The following is a 19,444-nucleotide window of genomic DNA, read 5'->3' as shown; positions in this document are numbered from 1 at the left end:
AATTAGAGGCAAATTGGCAATTAAATGTTGGGATGTGTGACGGCACGTTTATGTGCACAGATGTGTGTGTGTGGGCTTGCACGGTAACACACAGCTCACAAGCTCATTAAAGAAAAGTGTTTAATGAAACCATTTTTTTTTTTTTTTTTTTTTAAAGTGGGAGGTGAATTTGTAACCTCCACCTCAATTACGTCCTCACTGTGTCTGCCGAGTGATAATTACACACCGATGTGTCCTGTTCATTGAGAGTCTGCTGAATCTCACTCCTCGCTCATTAATATCAGCGGTGTGTGTGTGTGTGTGTGTGTGTGTGTGTGTGTGTGTGTGTGTGTGTGTGTGTGTGTGTGTGTGTGTGTGTGTGTGTGTGTGTGTGTGTGTGTGTGTGAGAGAGAAAGAGGCCTCGATTGTAGTTTTAATTGGTCGACTACAAAGCCAAAAAGTACCTGAGTGAGTGTGGCCGGATGCCGACAGGAAGTTGAATTTAGAAGCGGTGAAACAAAACATCCCCGATATTGACGGCGTAGCTGAATTTGTTGAGTTCTTTCATTGCAGACTGATTGAGTGACTGCCGAGTGGTTTGCACACTGATGAGTGGAGGGAGGTCATTGATCGGTCATTATCGCCCCGTGCTTGCATCAACACGGCGTCATATTTTTACTTAAATATGTGTAAATTGACAATAAATGTGACAAAAGTGATTAAATTTGATATATTGGCTTCATATTTTTAGTTATTGCGGCGCCACAGATGTGTAATAAAAAAACTAATTAACATTTTTTTTTTTTTCCTCTCACTTGGATCTTCCATATTGATTTTTGTTCCTCAGAGGAGAGGCTGCCTTTGATTTTTCTTTGATGAGCTCATGTTCTCAGCTGATTGCTGTGTGTGTGTGTGTGTGTGTGTGTGTGATTTCAGATTTTATTCCTGAACAAGATAGACCTTTTCCAAGACAAGATTTTACACTCTGGACGACATCTGAGGTTGTACCTGCCGCAGTTTAAAGGTAGGACAAACGTCAACAAACTCATTGTGATAACCAACACTGCCGCAAAAATAAAAATAATTGGTCTACAAACTCCAAACCTACAAGAACAAAACAACACATGCAGCATCACAGGACACCACTCACCTACTCAATGTTACACCATCTTTTCATGTCCTATACGTTTTTCTGCTGTGATTTTTTCGCAAAGTGAGACATTTTCCACAAGGTGACAATAAACGAACTAACTACTCTCTGCTATGTTCACTGAAATAGAAATTGACGTCACGTCTTACTCGGTGGCTCTTTGTTTACTCTGTAGTTTATAGCGGTGTTTAACGGCACTGCATCGGAGAGTTTCAAAAATAATGCAGTCCAGTGTAAAATACGCTGCAAATATCACAACACAACACATTAAAGGCAACATATTATGCAAAATCAACATTTTTAATCATTTTAATCCTTATATTTGGGACTCTGGAGGCCCTATGAGTAGGCAAAGTGTGAAAAAAAAGATGACTCAGTCATTTTTGTGGTCATAAAACACGCGACTTCTGCACTGATTGCTACATTACAATGAAACATTCCTGGAAATGATATCTCACAGAGCTCTGATTTGTCCCTAAAAAACATGAGAGTGCAGGCGAGGGCAATAGTATCCAGAAGAGCGGAAGTCTGCGAAGTGTTCTATATTTGGCTGCACAGTGCAGCACAGAGTTCTACACAAACTTCCAGCCTCAGATTTACATGTCCAGTGGATACATTTTATATATGACTGCAATAATGATGGCTTTTCCAAATGCTAACTGCAGTTAGCTGCCCTGTCTCATTTGCATTTAAAGAGACAGGCACTCGAAAGCGAGCGTTCTGAACAGGGCTGTTTTGGCAGGGTGATTGAACTGCTGTGGTGCTTCATCCTTAAGGTATTTTGACCAAAGCATGTCACAGACATGTTCATTAGGACACCAGGGAACTAGGTTAAATTGGACAAATAGGGTGTAATATGTCTACTTTAAGAAAAACGAGGTGCAAATATCACAACACACTTGAAAGTGATGCTCACCCGTCTGGTGGAGCGGACAGGCAGGATTAGGACATCCTGCATCCTGTGTAACCATTATAAGGTCAATTGGACACTCTAAATTGACCGAGGTGTGAGTGTTGATGGTTGTTTGTGTATGTGGACCCTCGTGTGGAGGATAAAGCGGTAGAAGATGGATAGATGGATAGAAAATGAGCCTACAGTTTCAGGTCTTCTTCAACAGAACGTGACGTCAACTTTGTAGATGATGGAAAACAGACGATCGAGTGGACAGTTGACATCCAAGTTGTGAATCATCGTGGCTTTTCAGATTTTTACGGGTGACGTCATGATTGATCGCCACTTGGATCGTGGCTCGATGAGCGCCGTCGATGATGGATTCTTTAATTAAGTGTGTATGTAATGACTCTATAGGTGTGTCTAATTACACAGCCATGCAGGGAGCGTACGTTGTAAACAAAGAACCTCGTTTTTATTCAATCATCCAGGTCAAATGGCACTTAAGTGAAAGGCTTATCCCTTAAATTATTGTCTATTTAAACAGAAATTTGACTTTTTTCTTTGATTGCACTTGTCCTCTTTTCATTCTACTTCACATCAATGTGTTAATAATAATATACCAAACACAATACATCCTCGAAGCATCATGAGTGTTGCGATATACAAATGTTTTCAGAGATGAATCATTGACAATAAAGCAATGACGTATTATACAGACATAAAAACCTAAAAATGTATCAACCACAAAGCCCGTTACTCACACTCTCATCTCAGCACTTTGTTGGCCGCCTCTCAGTGAGCTCGACAGCGGCCGTTTCCTCTTCTCCTCTCATGCAAATGTCAATATAAATGCTAAAACTCTCGGGATTGGGGTCAGCCAGCGGAGCAATCGTCCATTTCACGCTGACCTCGGATACGATGACTCGTCTAATACAGCAGCGCCCAACCTTTCCTGTTCCATGTAACCCCGCTGCCCCGTCACAGGAGCTCATGTGCTGGGTTGAATTCAGGAAAACATACCGAGTTTGTCCTTTTCCAAATATTGTATACTTATATTTTCAAATATCGGTCAATTTAAAGTCCTTCTACCATTTTTTGTAATTTAAAGAATAGCATTTTTACAAATACTAAGTGAACATGTCATTTATTTTGGAGGGCTAACACAGCATTTATAATATCACCACCTGAATCGACAGGAATCATTGATCATTTGCTATAAAATTCAAAAAATTAAGTTTAAATTATTTCTGTTTCATACACAATTTAAACTTGTCTGAAAATGAAAAGCGTAACATGTTAATATTCCGAAAAAAAGGAGAAGGTGCAATTGGATTAGAGTCAATTCAATGAGATTAGATTAGACTTTATTGATCCCACACAGAGGAAATTCCCTTGTTTCAGCGGAAAAGTGACAAGTGAGAATAGAATGAGCAATAAAAGGAGATTGATAAAAAAAAAATGCTATATATATACACATATATGTATATATATATGTATGTATGTTTATGGTATATATATGTAAGTATATGTGTATATATACATATATATGTATGTATATATATGTATATGTGTATATATATATGTATGTATATATGTATATGTGTGTATATATATATATATATGTATATATGTGTATGGTACATATATGTAAGTATGTATATGTATGTATATTTATGTATATGTATATATATAAATATATATACATATATGTAAATATATACATGTATACGTATATATGTATGTATACGTATATATGTATTATACGTATATATACGTATATATATATATGCAATATTTGCGTACAAATGCAAAATAGATAGAATTACCAATATTAAAATATATCGAACGGGAAAGTGAAACCTGGAGGCCGTCTCGCTCCTGTAGCAGACAGACAGACTGACAGACAGACTGGGGAAATGGACTGAGACGACGCTGGACCTTTGGCCCAAGTGTGTGTCATTTTAATGGAACTGATCGTGGAGATCGTGCCATTCAAGCATATTGTTTGTCTTCCCTCTTAAAGAGCAGCTCGAGACAATCACTGTTGACTTTTAGGCCTGGGAGACACGACACAAAAATGTGTAGAAACACACTTAACGAAGAGGACTGACTAACACAACTAACTGTAGCACGTTTTGTTGAGAGTAATGGCCTGTTATTGTCTTGTACTGTGCTAGGAAAAGGACACAAGTATAAACAGTATGTACACTACCGTTCAAAAGTTTGGGGTCACCTATAGAATTTTTTTTTTCTATTAAAAGTCACACTTTTATTCATCAAAAGAGTTGCAAAATTAATAGAAAATATAGTCAAGACATTGACAAGATTAGAAATAATGATTTTGCCCTTTCGTCAAAGAACCAGCAAAACTGTTTTCAGCTGTGCTAACATAATCACACAAGGGTTTTCTAATCATCCAATAGCCTTCTTATGCGATTAGCAAACACAATGTACCATTAGAACACTGGAGAGATGGTTGCTGGAAATGGGCCTCCATACACCTATGTACATATTCCATTAAAAACCAGCTAGAATAGTCGTTTACCACATTAACAATGTATAGAGTGTATTTCTGATTCATTTAATGTTATATTCATTGAAAAAAAAAGTGATTTTCCTTCAAAAATAAGGACATTTCTAAGTGACCCCCAATTTTTGAACGATAGTGCATATTACACACAGGACACACATCAATGTGGCACATAGTGTGGTCGCCATCTTCTTCAAAGATGCTCTTCCGCAAACTTTTGTGTTCTGTAAACCTTAGAGATCACCGTGTGTTCAAATCCCAGTTGATCAACACTTTCTGAAATTCTGAAATCTGTGCTGTTTCCCCTGTTTTGACTTCAGCAGGTCGTTTTGATCGCGGCGAAATACAATGAGTTGATGCCATGTGATTGGTTAACTCCATATTTATTTGAACAGGTCCACCTAACAAAGTGGCCCGGTGAGTATATGTCATTTATTTCCCTGTGGGCAGAGAGGACACAGAGGGGGGTGAGGATTTACTGTTTGTCTGTTTGGTTCACTCGTGCATGCCTGTTGTGCCTTTTCTGGCTCATCCATCACTGTGCCTCCGCTGCGTGCATCACACCCTCCTAAATGAGGCGTTTATGGCAGTAAAAGCACCAGGTTTGCGTTCACTCTTCCTCGGCTATGTAATGTATATATATGTGTGTATATATATATATTTATATATACACATAAATATGTATACATATGTATGTATGCGTGTATATATGTATATATACACATATATGTATGTATATGTGTATATATGTATAGATATAAACATATCTATACATAAGTATGTATGTATATATGTGTATATATGTATACATGTATGTGTATATATGTATACATATGTATGCGTGTATATATCTATATATATACACATATGTATATATGTTTGTGTATATATATATTTTTATATATACACATAAATATGTATATATGTATACATATGTATGTATGCGTGTTTATATGTATATATACACAAAAATGTATGCATATGTATGTATAGATATAAACCTATCTATACATATATGTGTATGTATATATGTGTATATATATGTATACATCTATATGTGTATGTATATATATATGTATGTATACACCCCATTGGTTTAGCTTTTTAAGACAAATGTAAGCGGATAAAATTAACCAATCTTGGTTGTACTTGCACTCCATGCACACATATATTGTACATATATATATATATATATATATATTATGAACCCCATTGTTTGAGCTTTTTAAGACAAATGTAAGCCACACAGCAGGTTTTCAGTGTTTGTTCATATTAATAAATAAAATAAATGAAAGTAATTTCCAGGACTTTTCTGGACAGCAGTGGACACACATCAGGGGGGTTTAGATAGGAATACAATTGGAGAACTTCTGTCCAACAAGTTGTTGGGTTTTTTTTTCTTTTATCTTTTTTCTTTTACATTTTTTGTTGTCAAAGAAACCAAAGCAGAGAAGAAGGAAAAAATATGAAATGTTTTTAAATGAGTCTGCAGCAGTTCCATTATCGAGAATAATCAAAAAATGTTCCCTCTGCGCCATCAGCCAAAACCTCCTCATCCATCCATCCTTCCATCCATCCATCCACTCCTTCATCGTGCTGTATCGTTTTCCACAGAATCGGCTCCCGGGGATCGGTGGAGGATGAGCCCTTTCTTTCTCTCTCTTACGCGGACAGGCAGTCCAGGGAGTCCAGGGTGAGGAAGACGTCCGCCTTGCACTGGAAGGTGCCTGTACCGTCCAACAGGAGCTCACAGCTCTTCAGGTTTGGAGAGACGTCCTTCACGCAGATGGCCTGCAGCAGGTGAGGACATGTGGTCAGAGAAGTCATGCTCAAAATGTCTATAAAAACGGTTTTATTTAGTAAATAAATGAGATTTGCGCTTATACTGTAAACTTTTTAAACCATCATATTATCGTCCAATATGTCTCCTAACATTTACCTTACTAACTCATCATCTATTTGCAAAATTAACGGCTAAAATAATTTGGGATCGTGTGAATAAATCCAATACCATTCCCTCTCTTTCGTGCGTTTTGCGCATTCAAATCCATAACAATGATTACTGCGCTCTGACCCGCACCACTGGTCGCTTGCTTTGCGCTTTTACGCACGAGTTGTCAACCCATTTGGATCACAATTGTGCGTGAAAATTCGCCTTCACGACAGTCAAAAGTGGTCAAATCTACTGCCTGTGTAATATCTAATGTTTACTTCATATGAAAACTTATTTTTAATCGGCACGCGCCTGTTTTACGCAGTGGAAAACAACAAACACACACACACACACACACACACACACACACAATGACAAACAGAGTTGCAGTGTCCTCATTGTACTCACCATGCTTTTGAGGAGCGAGATCTGCTTGTTGGTCTCTGAGATCACGTTGTTACCCGTCGTCTCCCCGCTGTCCATCAGCGTCTCTCCAGTCTCGGACCTGCGCACGTACGGCGACCTCCTGATGCCGGACAGCAAACCGGAGGCGCGACCCACCGAGTAGTAACTGGGCCCGGCCGACTGCTTGTACCAGGCTTCGACTGGGTGGCATGAGATTATCAGAGACACTCCGACGCACACCACTGCGAATCTGACGGACCTCTCCATGCTTGGAACGCGTCTGGACACTTTTTTACGCACGGAGTAAAAACGGCCTCGTTGTTCGTCTGCTCTGCTCTTTGCTGGATGTTTGGGGACAAACTTTGCGCTGCTTTTATAGGCTGAGTGGCGGCCGTTATCGTGAGCCAGGGCGTTCGTTAAATCCAAAGTGATGTGGGCGGATGATGACCCGTCTTTATGGAGGAGAAGGAAACAGACCAATCACAATCGATCCGTATTTCGTGGCGCGTCGTGGGGGGAATGGGAGGGGTGTGTGTGTGTGTGTGTGTGTGTGTGTGTGTGTGTGTGTGTGTGTGTGTGTGTGTGTGTGTGTGTGTGTGTGTGTGTGTGTGTGTGTGTGTGTGTGTGTGTGTGTGTGTGTGCTCTTGTATTTGTTACCTCTTTAGGACTTCTGGCGTAAACACTCACCATGTCACGACTAGTTCTGTCTCATGGAGACCAAAACCTGGTCCTAATAAGACAGAACCTCATATCTGTGGAACTGGTTAAATTTTGAATTGTGGGAAGATTAAGATTAAGGTTAGGTTGAGGTTGAGGTTGAGGTTGGTGTTGGGGTTAGGGTTAGGGTCAGGGTTAGGATTAGGCCAGTAGTGGGTTAGGGTTAGACATGTGTGTGCACTTGTATTTGTCAAGTCAGGATTAGTTCTGTCTCATGGAGACCAAAACCTGGTCCTAATGAGACCGAACCTATTATCTTGGGAACTGGTTAAATTTTGAATTGTGGGTAGATTAAGATTAAGGTTAGGGTCAGGCAGTGTCCTAAGAAGAATAGCTGTGCAAACCTGTGTGTGTTTGTCCATGTATTACTACTGTTGTGGGGACCTAAAACTGTTTACACAGTCACATTATGGGGACTTGTCTTCCTTGTGGGGACAAAAAGCAAATCCCCATACTTTAAATGACTATATTTTAAGGTGAAGAAATGTTTCAAGGTTAGGTTGAAGGGTCAGAGTTAGGATTAGGGTTAGGATTAGGCCAGTAGTAGTTAGGGTTAAGGTTATTATTAGAGTAAGTCTCCAGGAAATGAATGTAAGTCAATTCAATGTCCCCTGAAGTCATGAAAACCTCACATGTGTGTTGGTATGGTTGGGGTCAAGGTTAGGGTTAGGGTCAGGATTAGGGTTGGCACGTGTGTGTGTGTGTGTGTGTGTGTGTGTGTGTGTGTGTGTGTGTGTGTGTGTGTGTGTGTGTGTGTGTGTGTGTGTGTGTGTGTGGGTGTGTGTGGGTGTGTGGGTGTGGGTGTGGGTGTGGGTGTGTGTGTGTGTGCACTTGTATTTGTTACCTCTTTAGGACAAGTTCGGTCTAATGGAGACCAAAACCTGGTCCGAATGAGAGAGAACCTCATATCTGAGGAACTGGTTATGTTTTGAATTGTGGGAAGATTAGGGTTAGGGTTAGGGTTAGGATTAGGGTCAGGATTAGGATTAGGCCAGTAGTTATTATGGTTAAGGTTAGAGTAAGTCTCCAGGAAATGAATGTAAGTCAATGCAATGTCCCCTGAAGTCATGAAAACCTCATATATGGACCTCATATCTGAGGAACTGGTTCAGTTTTGAATTGTGGGTAGATTAAGGTTAGTGTTCGGCAGTGTCCTAACAAGAATAGCTGCACAAACCTGTGTGTGTGTGTGTGTGTTTGTAGGAGTATGAGGGGGCTGGAGATCTACAGGGATGTCATTCCTCTGACGCTTACGAGGTAAAAGTGAAATGGATTTCTAGAAGTGGACCAGGAATCGGTCAGTGACGCAGGTCGGTTTGTCCACTCAGTGACGAACGAAGTGTTTTCCTTCGTCGCCTTAATCTTCTTCTTCTTCATCGCCGATTACTCGTTTCGCTTAATCCCCCAAATGTATATAAAATACTGTGTTCAACAAGTGCATCAAAGCAAGAGTCGGACAAAGTGCTTTAGCGGCTTCAAACGAATTCATCGATAAACATGGGCGAACAATCGAGTGATCCAAATTGTGTTAACTTTCAACATCTTTCTACATGAACGGGTTAAGAATCTGTCTCACTTCAAAGTGGAATCTGAGGGGGGAAAAGCAGGCTTTTATCAATACAATCCTCACTCACTTATTGATTTACAGAGCTCACTGGTCATGCGTCATGGACTCCACCAAGGCTTCAGTCAGCGGATCAGTAAGAACAACAGAACATTACATTTGTAATAATAATAATAATACATTTAAAACATTAAAGGTGCATTATGTAATAAATCTAAAGCAACTGGCCATAAACTCCTCCTAATATGTCACAGAGACTCAGGAATTATGTTCATATAACAAACTGAACTCACCAACAACAACAGTACAGACAAAATATTTGCATTAAAAAAATATTTTGCAGACTGCAAATCATGTTGATGTTTTGAAATCATGTTTTGGCATGTGGCGCCACCTACCGCCGTCTACCAATCATTGCAGTCAGTAGAGTCTCAGCTGCTGAGCAACCACCGGTTGCCAGTTACGTCGAAACCTAAAAGACCTCTGTATTTTGAATTTGATTGTAGTAACTGTTTTTGGCCACATTCTTACATATGGCACCTTTAAAATCTAGAATTTAAAAACAGAAAACTATAAAATAACAATCAAAAGAAACATGGCAGAAGGTTGAGGTTAGAATCAAAACAATTCCAGGTAAAAACAAACAAACTTGCGGAAAGTACTTTTCTAGTCGTATAATTCAAGATATCAAATTGACTATAACGGATTAAAAATATCAAATATAATCACATTTTCTTACTCCATATCAAGGTTATTATAGTTAATAATAACCTTAATTCAACACATGATTTAGTAGTTTTAGTTTAGTTTTTATTCAGTTTTAGTCTTAGTTCTTCAGAAAGCCTTGACTTGCAGACACTGAAAAGGATGAAATTGAATTGATAATCCAAATATGGATTAATAATCCTACATATCAGTTTAGTTTTAGTTAGTTTTGCTTTGTTTTTATTTTATTTCAGTTAAATAAATTAAATTTAAATAAAGTTAAAAATTAAATAAAGTTTTCGTTAACTACGATAACCTTGCTCCATATACTGCGAACAAGTATTCCTGATCTTTTATTTCTTTGCACGGTTGTCACACTTAAATGTTTCAGATCATTAAGTAAACTCCAAAATCCAGTTTTTAACTGATGGATTTATTTATTAAAGGAGGAAAAAAAACCTATCCAAACCTACATGGCCCCTATGTGAAAAAGTCATTAGAAAGCCACACCCAGGCCTGATTACTGCCAGACCTGTTCAATCAAGAGATGACTTCACTGGAACCTGTCAGACAACGTGAAGTGAAGCCAGAAGATCCACCAAAAACAAAAAAAAATCGTGCCACGATTTGAAGAAAGTCGGGAACAATCGAAGTGATCAAAAAGGGTCGTTCTTCACAAATGGAGAAAACATTGGGGAAACTTCTCAGGAGCGGTCGGCTACAGGAACTACTGACGGAGAAGAACCCAGAACGACGTCTAAAGAACTTGCAGGCCTCAGTTAAAGGTCAGTGTTCACGTAAAGGCTCTTTGTCTCGTTGCAAAGAAACGAAGAAAATCTTCACATTTAAGAAGCTGAAACGATCAGAAATCGAGCACCAAACAAACAAAAAATAAGTAGGAGAATCGTGACTGCGCCCGAGGCTTCGATCAGTAAGAACAACAGCCAGGGCAATTACGACTCTGTATTTGTTCACTTAAACAACAACAAAGTCAGGTTGATTTTGTTTCAATGAAATGAAATGAAAGAGTCATGAGGAGGTCTGGATGATGGGGAAGCAATACCTGAAATGTATAGACACAGATAAGGATGATGAAATTATCAAGAGACATGAACAGAAACGACATCTGGAAATGTTGTTTTAATTCTTAACATTTAAAAAATATATATATCCTCGTATTCATGAAAGTAGAAATATAAAAAAACAAACAAAGTCAGGAGGAGGAAATAAAGCACCATTAGAGTCCGTTGTAGAGCGGTCTGCAGTGAGGCTCTAGTTTGTCCTCCAGGACATAGTCTGGTCCACAGACCCATGGGTCCCCTGTGTCCCACTGCCACTTCTGCAGACTCTGCCTCAGGCTCTCGAGCACGGCGCTGTGCAACGGGTCCGACGCCAGGTTTCTCACTTCCTGTGGGTCTGCCCTGTGTCGGTGAAGCATTTGTGAATGTCAGACTCGGACAAGTTTTTATTAGTATAATATACAGTACCGGTCAAAAGTTTGGGGTCACTTAGAAATGTTACTTATTTTTGAAGAAAAAGCTCTTTTTTTTTTTTTTTTTATGAATCAGAAATACACTCTATACATTGTTAATGTGGTAAACGACTGTTCTAGCTGCAAACATCTAGTTTTTAATGGAATATGTACATAGGTGTATAGAGGCCCATTTGAAAACACTTTTGCTGGTTCTATATTTTGAATAAAAATCATTATTTCTGATATTGTAAATGTTTTGACTATATTTTCTATTCATTTTGCAACTCTTTTGATGAATAAACGTGTGACTTTTAACGGAAACCGCCAAAAAAAATTGGATAGGTGAGCCCCAACTTTTGAATATACCGTAAATATAGTAGAATCTTAGCACATAGCGTAGATTAATGAACACTAAAGTGTCTCTACAGCTGAAGAAAAGTGCCATATTTATATAAATTATTATTATTATTATTCGTAGTAGTAGCTTGTTTCATTAAACTCCGGTTGTTGATAATGAAAAATCACAGTTTTATGGTAATTATTCAAATACAATTAGAATAATCAGTTCTTATTCTCTTTTTATTATCATGGATTTTGTTTGTTTGTATCACAGTCCAGAAAATACAAGCCGATATGAAATGATCGATGAAAACGAGTCCACGATCTGTTTACTTAAACTAAACTAGTTGATTCGCTAATTGGCTCTTATTCGTTTTAGCGTTAAATTCCCTTCTCTCTTTAGCTTAATTGAGCTTTGAAATGACAATGCCCCAATGTCAGCGCAGTAAACAAACACGACACGCATGTAAACAGGTGGAAACAAGTTGTCTAAATGTAAAGATTTATAGGTGTTTGACGGCTTTTTACAAGTACTGTACCTGCAGTCGTACAGCTCCCAGCGCTCTCTGTGGTAATACTGCTCCAGGCTCTTGAACCAGTGCGTGGGCTGACTCAGCCTGGTGCGGTTCAGCAGGTCCTGGAAGGTGGGCGACACGTACAGGTCCTGGTCGACAGGGAAGGGCATGCGGTAGTGGAGGTTGTGGAGAAGGTGGTATGCCCCCTTGTGGACAGAGCGGGTCGGATAGTACATGGTCACCTGGAATCAAAACGACAGCAGGTTCAAGTGTTTGCGTCCATCTATATTCTCACATTCAACACTTTTATTAGACCACCTGTCATTGACATGTATAGAAATCTTTTAAACTTGTTTAAAGCTAAAATTTGTATTGATTTCACCTTTTTCTACATTAAATCTGAGTCGGCTTGAGTCAGAAATTCCACTTACACTATTTTATATGTTCAGGAATGCAAGTAAATAACTATAATTTGACATTTTAATTGAGAAATAATGATTTTTTTTTAGTTTTGTATTCTTGTTCCAGCCACCTAATCTCATTGTACTTATGTGATGCCAATATCAGTCTATTATTGGATGGGCTCAGACCTCGTGGAGAGACTGGCTGGCGTAGACGGTGTGCCAGTGGCCGGGCTCGGTGACCAGAGCAGGCAGTAAAGAGCGGCCGGTGAGATGGACCGGAGCGGTGGGGCTGCTGCCCGGGAGGCTGTAGGACGGGTAGGGAACAGAGAACCAGTCCAGGATGGTGGGAGTGATGTCTGGGAAAAAAAATAAAGACATGGTTTAGAAAGAGGGGAAAAAACTAGGAAGGAAATTGGATAATTAGAACTAAAATGAACAGGCGTCTTTCTTCCTCTCTTCTTAAATGCATCACCTGTTTTTTCCCAGAACTTTAAATGTTTCAATCTACAGACATAAGTCAAGCCAACTTATATCATAATGGAATTAGAGCAGATAAAACAATCAAATATCCCTTCCATCTTAGCCATGGTCTTTTAAGTCTAACCCTGCCCTCAGAGGGAGCAGGACAGGAGCATCAGGATTTGTGCAAATAGCTTTTTTCTGAACAGAACTCGGACAGAAAGTCAGAGATATACCTACAGTACCAAGAAGAGCCACCATTATTTCCTTTCCTCTCCTATTGTTTTGTATTATCCAACCATTTACATCATAACTTCCTCTGTCTCCCTCTTGTGGCGGATCTGATTAATGCACATCAGACAGATATACACCCGTCATAGCTCCTTCCTAAAAGACTCTGCAAGACCTTTAAAGATAAGACTGAGAGGTCACAGGATGACAAGGAAAACATTTATCTTACAAAAATGTTTTTCTCTTGTTTTTGGACTTCTTTAGTAAAAAAAACAAAAACATTTGTAAGTACAAAGTATTACTTATCACATGCTAGAAATAACTATTGATAAAGGGAACCTACATTGTAGACACAGGAAGCCTCCTTGTTCTTACCTAAGAGACTGACGTAGGCCTGGCTGGTGTCCCCCCATCGCCCCCTGTGCTCTGGAGAGGACACCAGCATGGGCTCTGCCGTCCCGGAGCGGTACAGGTTGGTTCTGCCGTTGGGGAAGGGGATGCCGTTGTCCGAGCTGTAGACGACCAAAGTCTCGTTTTCGTAACCGGCATCCCTGAGCTCCTGGAGAACTAACCCAATACCTGCAGTAGTTAAAAAATTTTTTTACACTGTTATAGCTCGGTGTTAAACAAGAAACTAATACCTCATGAAATCGTGATTAAGACTTTTTTTTAACCCTTTAAGGTTTAAGCACCAAGAAAAATAATTTATTTGCATTTTTTATTCACTTACGGTAACAATAACCACAATCAATACATATTTGTTTTAATTAGACCCTACAATATTTCAGATACAGTCCTCTACCAAACGGTTGAGACATCTGTTTATAATAAGTACAACATTCAGAGAAGTCACATTAAATGCAATTTCTTGACCAATAAATTTATAATTTTAACAATATTAACCCCCCCCCCCCTCCCAATTAACTAGTTTCTCTACCTTTACCACAAAATGACAGATCAACTGTTTGGTAGAGCATGTTTTGCAAAAAATATTTGACCCTTATAACTTATTTTTGTTGCATTAAGTTACATAATTCTGTACAACAACTCCTCTGAAACGATAATATGTCAACAAAATAGTCCTAACTTCTGAAGTCCCGCCCATATGCGTCATCAAAGGACGAAGGAATGCTGTAAAGGCATACTGCTCACGGACGCAGTAGTGCCATCTAGTGTATTTTTTTAGCATTGCACAACTACACCAAATGGTAGAGATGGCTCATTCAGGTTGAGTTCACCTTGATGCTTTTTTTCAATGAGATATAGTGACTTAAAGTGTGGTCGACCAAATAGTTGAGTAGTACCTTAAAGGGTTATTACTTTTTAAGGGCCGTAATTCTTTCTCAAAATTGATTTATCAACTTTAAGTGACTTTTTAAGACCCCATGGACACCCTGCATTCATATTGACTGTTAATGTTACAGAGACCTGCAATAAAAGTCACCCATTGTACAGCTGCGTTACTCCTCTGTGTCAATGCGTCGTCGAGCGACTTGTCGACTTTTTTGACAGAGACTGAGAAAATATGAGGATTCATTAATGCCGTAGTACGCACCCTGGTCCAGCCTGCTGACTGTGGTGTACTGCGCGGCCAAGTCAGCCCGAGCTGCAGGCGTGTCTGGCACAAAAGGAGGAACCTGAAATACACAAGGCAAGGACGGTGTTAATAATAGGGACCTCACTCCATGCAACAGAAATCTCCTGTAGTTCTGTTTACGTTAAAGCTTTCAAAAAGCGGGATTTTAAAGGGCCATTTTAACGTCAACTTTGTCGGAGCGCTGAGGCCACGCCTTTTGACATAGAGAAAATCCTTCGACAACTTTTAATCATTTACTTGTCTAGAACATATGGACTGAGTTTGACGCGGCTAGCTCAAACGTGCTAGGACGAGTTTGTCCAAATGCGTAGACTAGCCTTTTTGGTTTTTCCAAAATGGCCGACTTCTAGGTGGGCGAAGTATATTGGAAATTTGTTTGGAATCACGAGAGCAACAAGTGTGCCAAGTTTGGTTAAAATCGGAACAACTATGTGCGACTTGGACGCGATAGAAAAAAAGCCAAAATTTAATTTTAATTTTAATTTTAAAACTCAATTTTGGCCACTTTGTCTAGCGTCAAAAATTCTTTGGCGTAAGCCTGACAAACTCAATCCGATTACATTTTTCTGACAATGACCTGACTTCTGGGGGCGCTATAGAGCCCTATTCCACTATCACATTTTTCACCAACCTTACCTCTGTGCCAGATTTCAAGAGTTTTTATGCATGTTAACCCCCTTGTATATATTCTCTGAATATAAATCTATATTCTATGAATACAGATTTTCAGTCACTGACCTTTACTTGTTCTGGTGTGTAATATTCTGGTGTCCAGTCAGGTATTCGCCCCATGCCCATTTCACCATTGCCAAACTTCTCGCAGAAAGCTCCATACTGAGGCTGCGAGTGTCCACATCGGTGCGTGTCATGGAAGGCAACGTAGAGGAAAAATGGCCTTTCTTCGTCCCTTTTACCATCGCTTTGTTCTTCGGCCTTTTCTTTCTCTTGCCGTCGCTCGGCAGCCTCCTCTTTGTGGCTCTGGAAAAACTTGCGGACCAAGAGTTTGATGCGGGTGATGTTCCTGCCCACCTGGAGCACAGAATCGTTCTCCTCTGTGTAAGCGAAATCGAAGGGATATACAGACCCGGGGCCGACGTGCTTCTTCCCAATTATTCCTGCAGGAATGAGAGTTAAAAAATAAGTGTGTGTATGTGTTGATATAAGATAAATTTGTGTGTCGGTTATTAACCTGTGTGTATGTCAGCCTGGCCGAGGAGCAGTGGCAGACTTTGTACTCCGTCAAACGAGTTGAAGTGATGGACTCCCTGATGAAGCCCGTACATGCCATTCTGATGCTGAGCAAACACAAGTGGACAAAAGTGTGTGTGAGCATAACTACTGACCTTGTCAGGACCGGCAATAATAGTAATTACAGCTGCAACTAACAATTATTTTCGTAATCGATTAATCTGTTGATTATTTTCTCGATTTAATCGTTTGGTCCATAAAATGTCGATCAGTGTTTGTCAAACCTGGAAATGACGATGTTCTCCAATGTCTTTGTTTTTGTCCACAAACCAAAATGATTCAGTTTTAATGATTTCTTTGTTATGTGGAGCAAAGAAACGAAGAAAATATTCACATTTAAGAAGCTGAAACAATCAGAAATCTTCTTTTGATCATGAAAAAAAGCTTCAAACCGATTAACCAATCATCACAATAGTTGACGATTAATTTAGTAATGGATTAATTGTTTCAACTCTAATAATAAAACATTTTATTTATTTATTTATTTATTTAGGTGACAAGGCTGTGAACAAGGATTGAAGCTGTAGTAGTCATCATGGAGACCAAAACCTGGTCCTAATGAGCCAGAACCTTATTTCTTTACCTTGTTATGGTTAAGGGTTATAGGGATAGCGCTTTGTTACGGCTCAATAAATAATAGAAATAAATCATAATAAAAGGATTGCTGCGCGAATCTGTCTTTAGTCGGCAATGTGGAACAACCTATCTTTGTGAGGACATTTGGGCTGGTCCACACAACTTTGACAGGCTTTTTGAGGATTAGGGTTAGTAAGGTATTAATTTGTGATGATTAAGGTTAGGAAAGGGGCTAGGGCCGAGACGGTGGTCTCACCAGACACATTGAGGAAAAAACAACAACTAGGCAAACATTTTTTACCTCCACCAGGAGGTACTATATATGTTTTCGCCGGCGTTTGTTTGTTTGTCTGTTAGCAAGATAACTCGAAAAGCCGTGGACGGATTTGGCTGAAATATCCGCAATGGGACCAGGAACAAGTGTTTACATTTTAGGTGTGATCTGTAGATGCTATCACTGGTTACAACGCTCGTAATCTGACCATAACCATATCGCTGGTTTCAACTCCCGCTGTCTGACTCGGGGGCGCGCCGGCAGGGTGTATTTTGTATAATATAACTTTAAACATTTTAGCCTGATACGTTTGATAGCATTGATAGAGCTCTTTTTGTATTCTGTTAATTGCTACTACACTACTTTTTGCTTTCGTGCGCTTTGAGGACAGACTGACCGAAATGTTTTTATGTCAAAGTGGAAAAAAATTATTGCAAGTAATCCCAGAGTCTATTCAGGTACTTTTATTATTTTTTATAATTCTTTATTTGTGTGTGTGTGTGTGTTACCTGCGGCAGGCCAGTGAGGATAGTTGACCTGCTGGGGGAGCAGCTGCTGACGGATGTGAAGGCGTTGCTGAACACCAGGCTGCGCTGGGCCAGAGAGCGCAGGTGCGGCGTGTGGACCACAGAGTTGTTGTACACGTCGGTCTCGAAACCTGCGTCGTCAGCTGAAGGAGAGAAAACGGTGACCCGAGTAAAGACCTTGTACCTTATGGTTCTAAACAGTAAACAGCTGATGTAAAAAAAAGGAAAGAGGTTGGCACCATGCTACACTGTCAGGTGATTACATTTAACATTTACTTTAATTATCTGTTTGTCGTCGGCTCTGCTGCATATCAGTGAGCAGCGCTGTCGGATGTTTTATTAAGTGTTGTGTGTCGAGAAGCTTTATTTATCCCGAGGGAAATTGCTGTGCAGCAGTCAAAATAGTTAATAATTAAAATCAAATAAGTAACTAAATGCAACAAAATTACAGTTAATACGTAGGTATATACAATATACAACAATCAGAGTTTCTACACATTTTCCATTTCAAAATTCCATACTTTTCCAGACTCAAATTTCCAGACTTCTCTGAGGATTTTTCAGTCAATATTAACCATCTGAATACCAATTGTAAGATGCTTATTATGTAAATGAATGGTTTTAAAATCCTTATGTGTGGAAAATAATAAATAAATGAGAGTCGGTAACAGTAACCATGGTAACTCGACGCCATTCTACAGCCAGCTTGATTAGTTTCATCTACAGGTAAGCTATGTTGTGTGACTAACTTGTTTTGATTTGTATATTTTAATACATTTTACTTTAGAAAGGGAAATAATAGTCTGGAAACAACAGTAACATTTTTCCATACTTGTTTCCCCTTTTCCATACTTACCCAGACCTGGACATTAGCCTGAATTACCATAAATTAAATTACAGGTGCCATATGTAAAAATGTGGCCAAAAATGGTTACTACATTGAAATTCAAAACACCGAGGTCTTTTAGGTTTCGTTTTCTGACGTAACTGGCAGCCGGTGGTTGCTCGGCAGCTGAGACTCTACTGACTGCAATGATTGGTAGATGGCGGTAGGTGGCGCCACATGCCAAAACATGATTTCAAAACATAAACATGATTTGCAGTCTGCAAAATATTTTTTTTAATGCAAATATTTTGTCTGTACTGTTGTTGTTGGTGAGTTCAGTTTGTTATATGAACATTATTCCTGAGTCTCTGTGACATATTAGGAGGATTTTACGGCCAGTTGCTTTAGATTTATTACATAATGCACCTTTAAATACCTTTATTTAAATAATTTTGAAACCTTTCAAAACTGTATTTATTTTATGAGATTTTAAGAAAATTTAGGACATTTTAAGGCCTTAAATTCAAATGGTTGGATTTAAGACTTTTTAAAACCCCACAGATACCCTGTCTACAAGTGAGCTTGTTTTGTTTTGACTTGTAAATATTAATACATTTTACTTTAGAAAGTGAGATAATAGTCTGGAAACAACACTAACATTTTTCCATACTTTTTTCCCCTCTTCCATACAATTACTCAAATTAAATTCCATACTTTTCCTTGCTGCGAAGGAACCCTGAATTAGCCTCATAAATTAAATAAAATGACAATGACGATGAGTTCAATGTGTGTGACTTTTTCAGTCACTAAAACAAAATAAAATAAACTGGCTCCAGGGTTATGAGACGCTGTAAAACTCACCAATTATCAGGAGAACATTTCTTCTCTTTGCCTCCACGGCAGCAGCGCAACATGACGCCAGAATGAAGAACTCCAGAAGCATGTTGAAGACTAACTTTTTACGCTATTTTTTAAATATCTCAGCCACAGGACTGAACGCGACATTTAAAGTGAACGTAAAGTGTCACAAATGCGTAGTAAAAACAGCCACAGAAGCTAGCTGAGCTATAAATGCAGCTACATTAGCAACAGCAGC

General features: G+C 39.2%; 3 protein-coding genes across 4 annotated transcripts in view; 1 reads left to right on the top strand and 2 right to left on the bottom strand.

Moving 5' to 3' along the window:
- Window positions 1-2,989, top strand: part of gnav1 (guanine nucleotide binding protein (G protein) alpha v1) — a gene marked incomplete at both ends in the record, with an annotated part of 36,530 nt that extends 33,541 nt beyond the window's left edge. The window contains 2 exons of the mRNA XM_083906046.1: window positions 916-1,003; window positions 2,799-2,989. Of these exons, the coding sequence (XP_083762172.1) occupies window positions 916-1,003; window positions 2,799-2,989 (279 nt within the window). The remainder of the gene's footprint in view (window positions 1-915; window positions 1,004-2,798) is intronic.
- A 3,227-nt stretch (window positions 2,990-6,216) lies between these two features.
- On the bottom strand, window positions 6,217-7,159 carry LOC310941203 (neuropeptide B-like; the record flags this gene model as incomplete). Its single annotated transcript, XM_083906329.1, has 2 exons — window positions 6,217-6,345; window positions 6,896-7,159. The coding sequence occupies 2 exons, from the start codon at window positions 7,157-7,159 to the stop codon at window positions 6,217-6,219; spliced, it is 393 nt and encodes a 130-aa protein (XP_083762455.1).
- A 3,666-nt stretch (window positions 7,160-10,825) lies between these two features.
- sgsh (N-sulfoglucosamine sulfohydrolase (sulfamidase)) overlaps window positions 10,826-19,444 on the bottom strand; it is an 8,633-nt gene continuing 14 nt past the window's right edge. The window contains exons 1-10 of one of the 2 annotated variants that reach the window (XM_083905823.1): window positions 19,210-19,444; window positions 17,505-17,665; window positions 16,087-16,192; window positions 15,636-16,012; window positions 14,856-14,937; window positions 13,676-13,879; window positions 12,797-12,966; window positions 12,231-12,448; window positions 11,114-11,299; window positions 10,826-10,941 (exon numbers count right to left, since the gene is read on the bottom strand). The exon at window positions 19,210-19,444 is cut by the window's right edge and continues 14 nt beyond it. In XM_083905823.1, the coding sequence (XP_083761949.1) occupies window positions 11,116-11,299; window positions 12,231-12,448; window positions 12,797-12,966; window positions 13,676-13,879; window positions 14,856-14,937; window positions 15,636-16,012; window positions 16,087-16,192; window positions 17,505-17,665; window positions 19,210-19,291 (1,584 nt within the window). In that variant the 5' untranslated portion in view covers window positions 19,292-19,444 and the 3' untranslated portion in view covers window positions 10,826-10,941; window positions 11,114-11,115. Of the gene's footprint in view, window positions 10,942-11,055; window positions 11,300-12,230; window positions 12,449-12,796; window positions 12,967-13,675; window positions 13,880-14,855; window positions 14,938-15,635; window positions 16,013-16,086; window positions 16,193-17,504; window positions 17,666-19,209 lie in introns of those variants that run through there. The other variant, XM_083905822.1, reaches the window with a different exon arrangement.

This window comes from Microchirus variegatus, assembly GCF_963457635.1.
Source record: "Microchirus variegatus genome assembly, chromosome: 19".
Classification (NCBI taxonomy): Eukaryota; Metazoa; Chordata; class Actinopteri; order Pleuronectiformes; family Soleidae; genus Microchirus; species Microchirus variegatus.
Note: the sequence above shows the minus strand (reverse complement) of the source record. Positions and strands in the feature narration are given on the sequence as shown.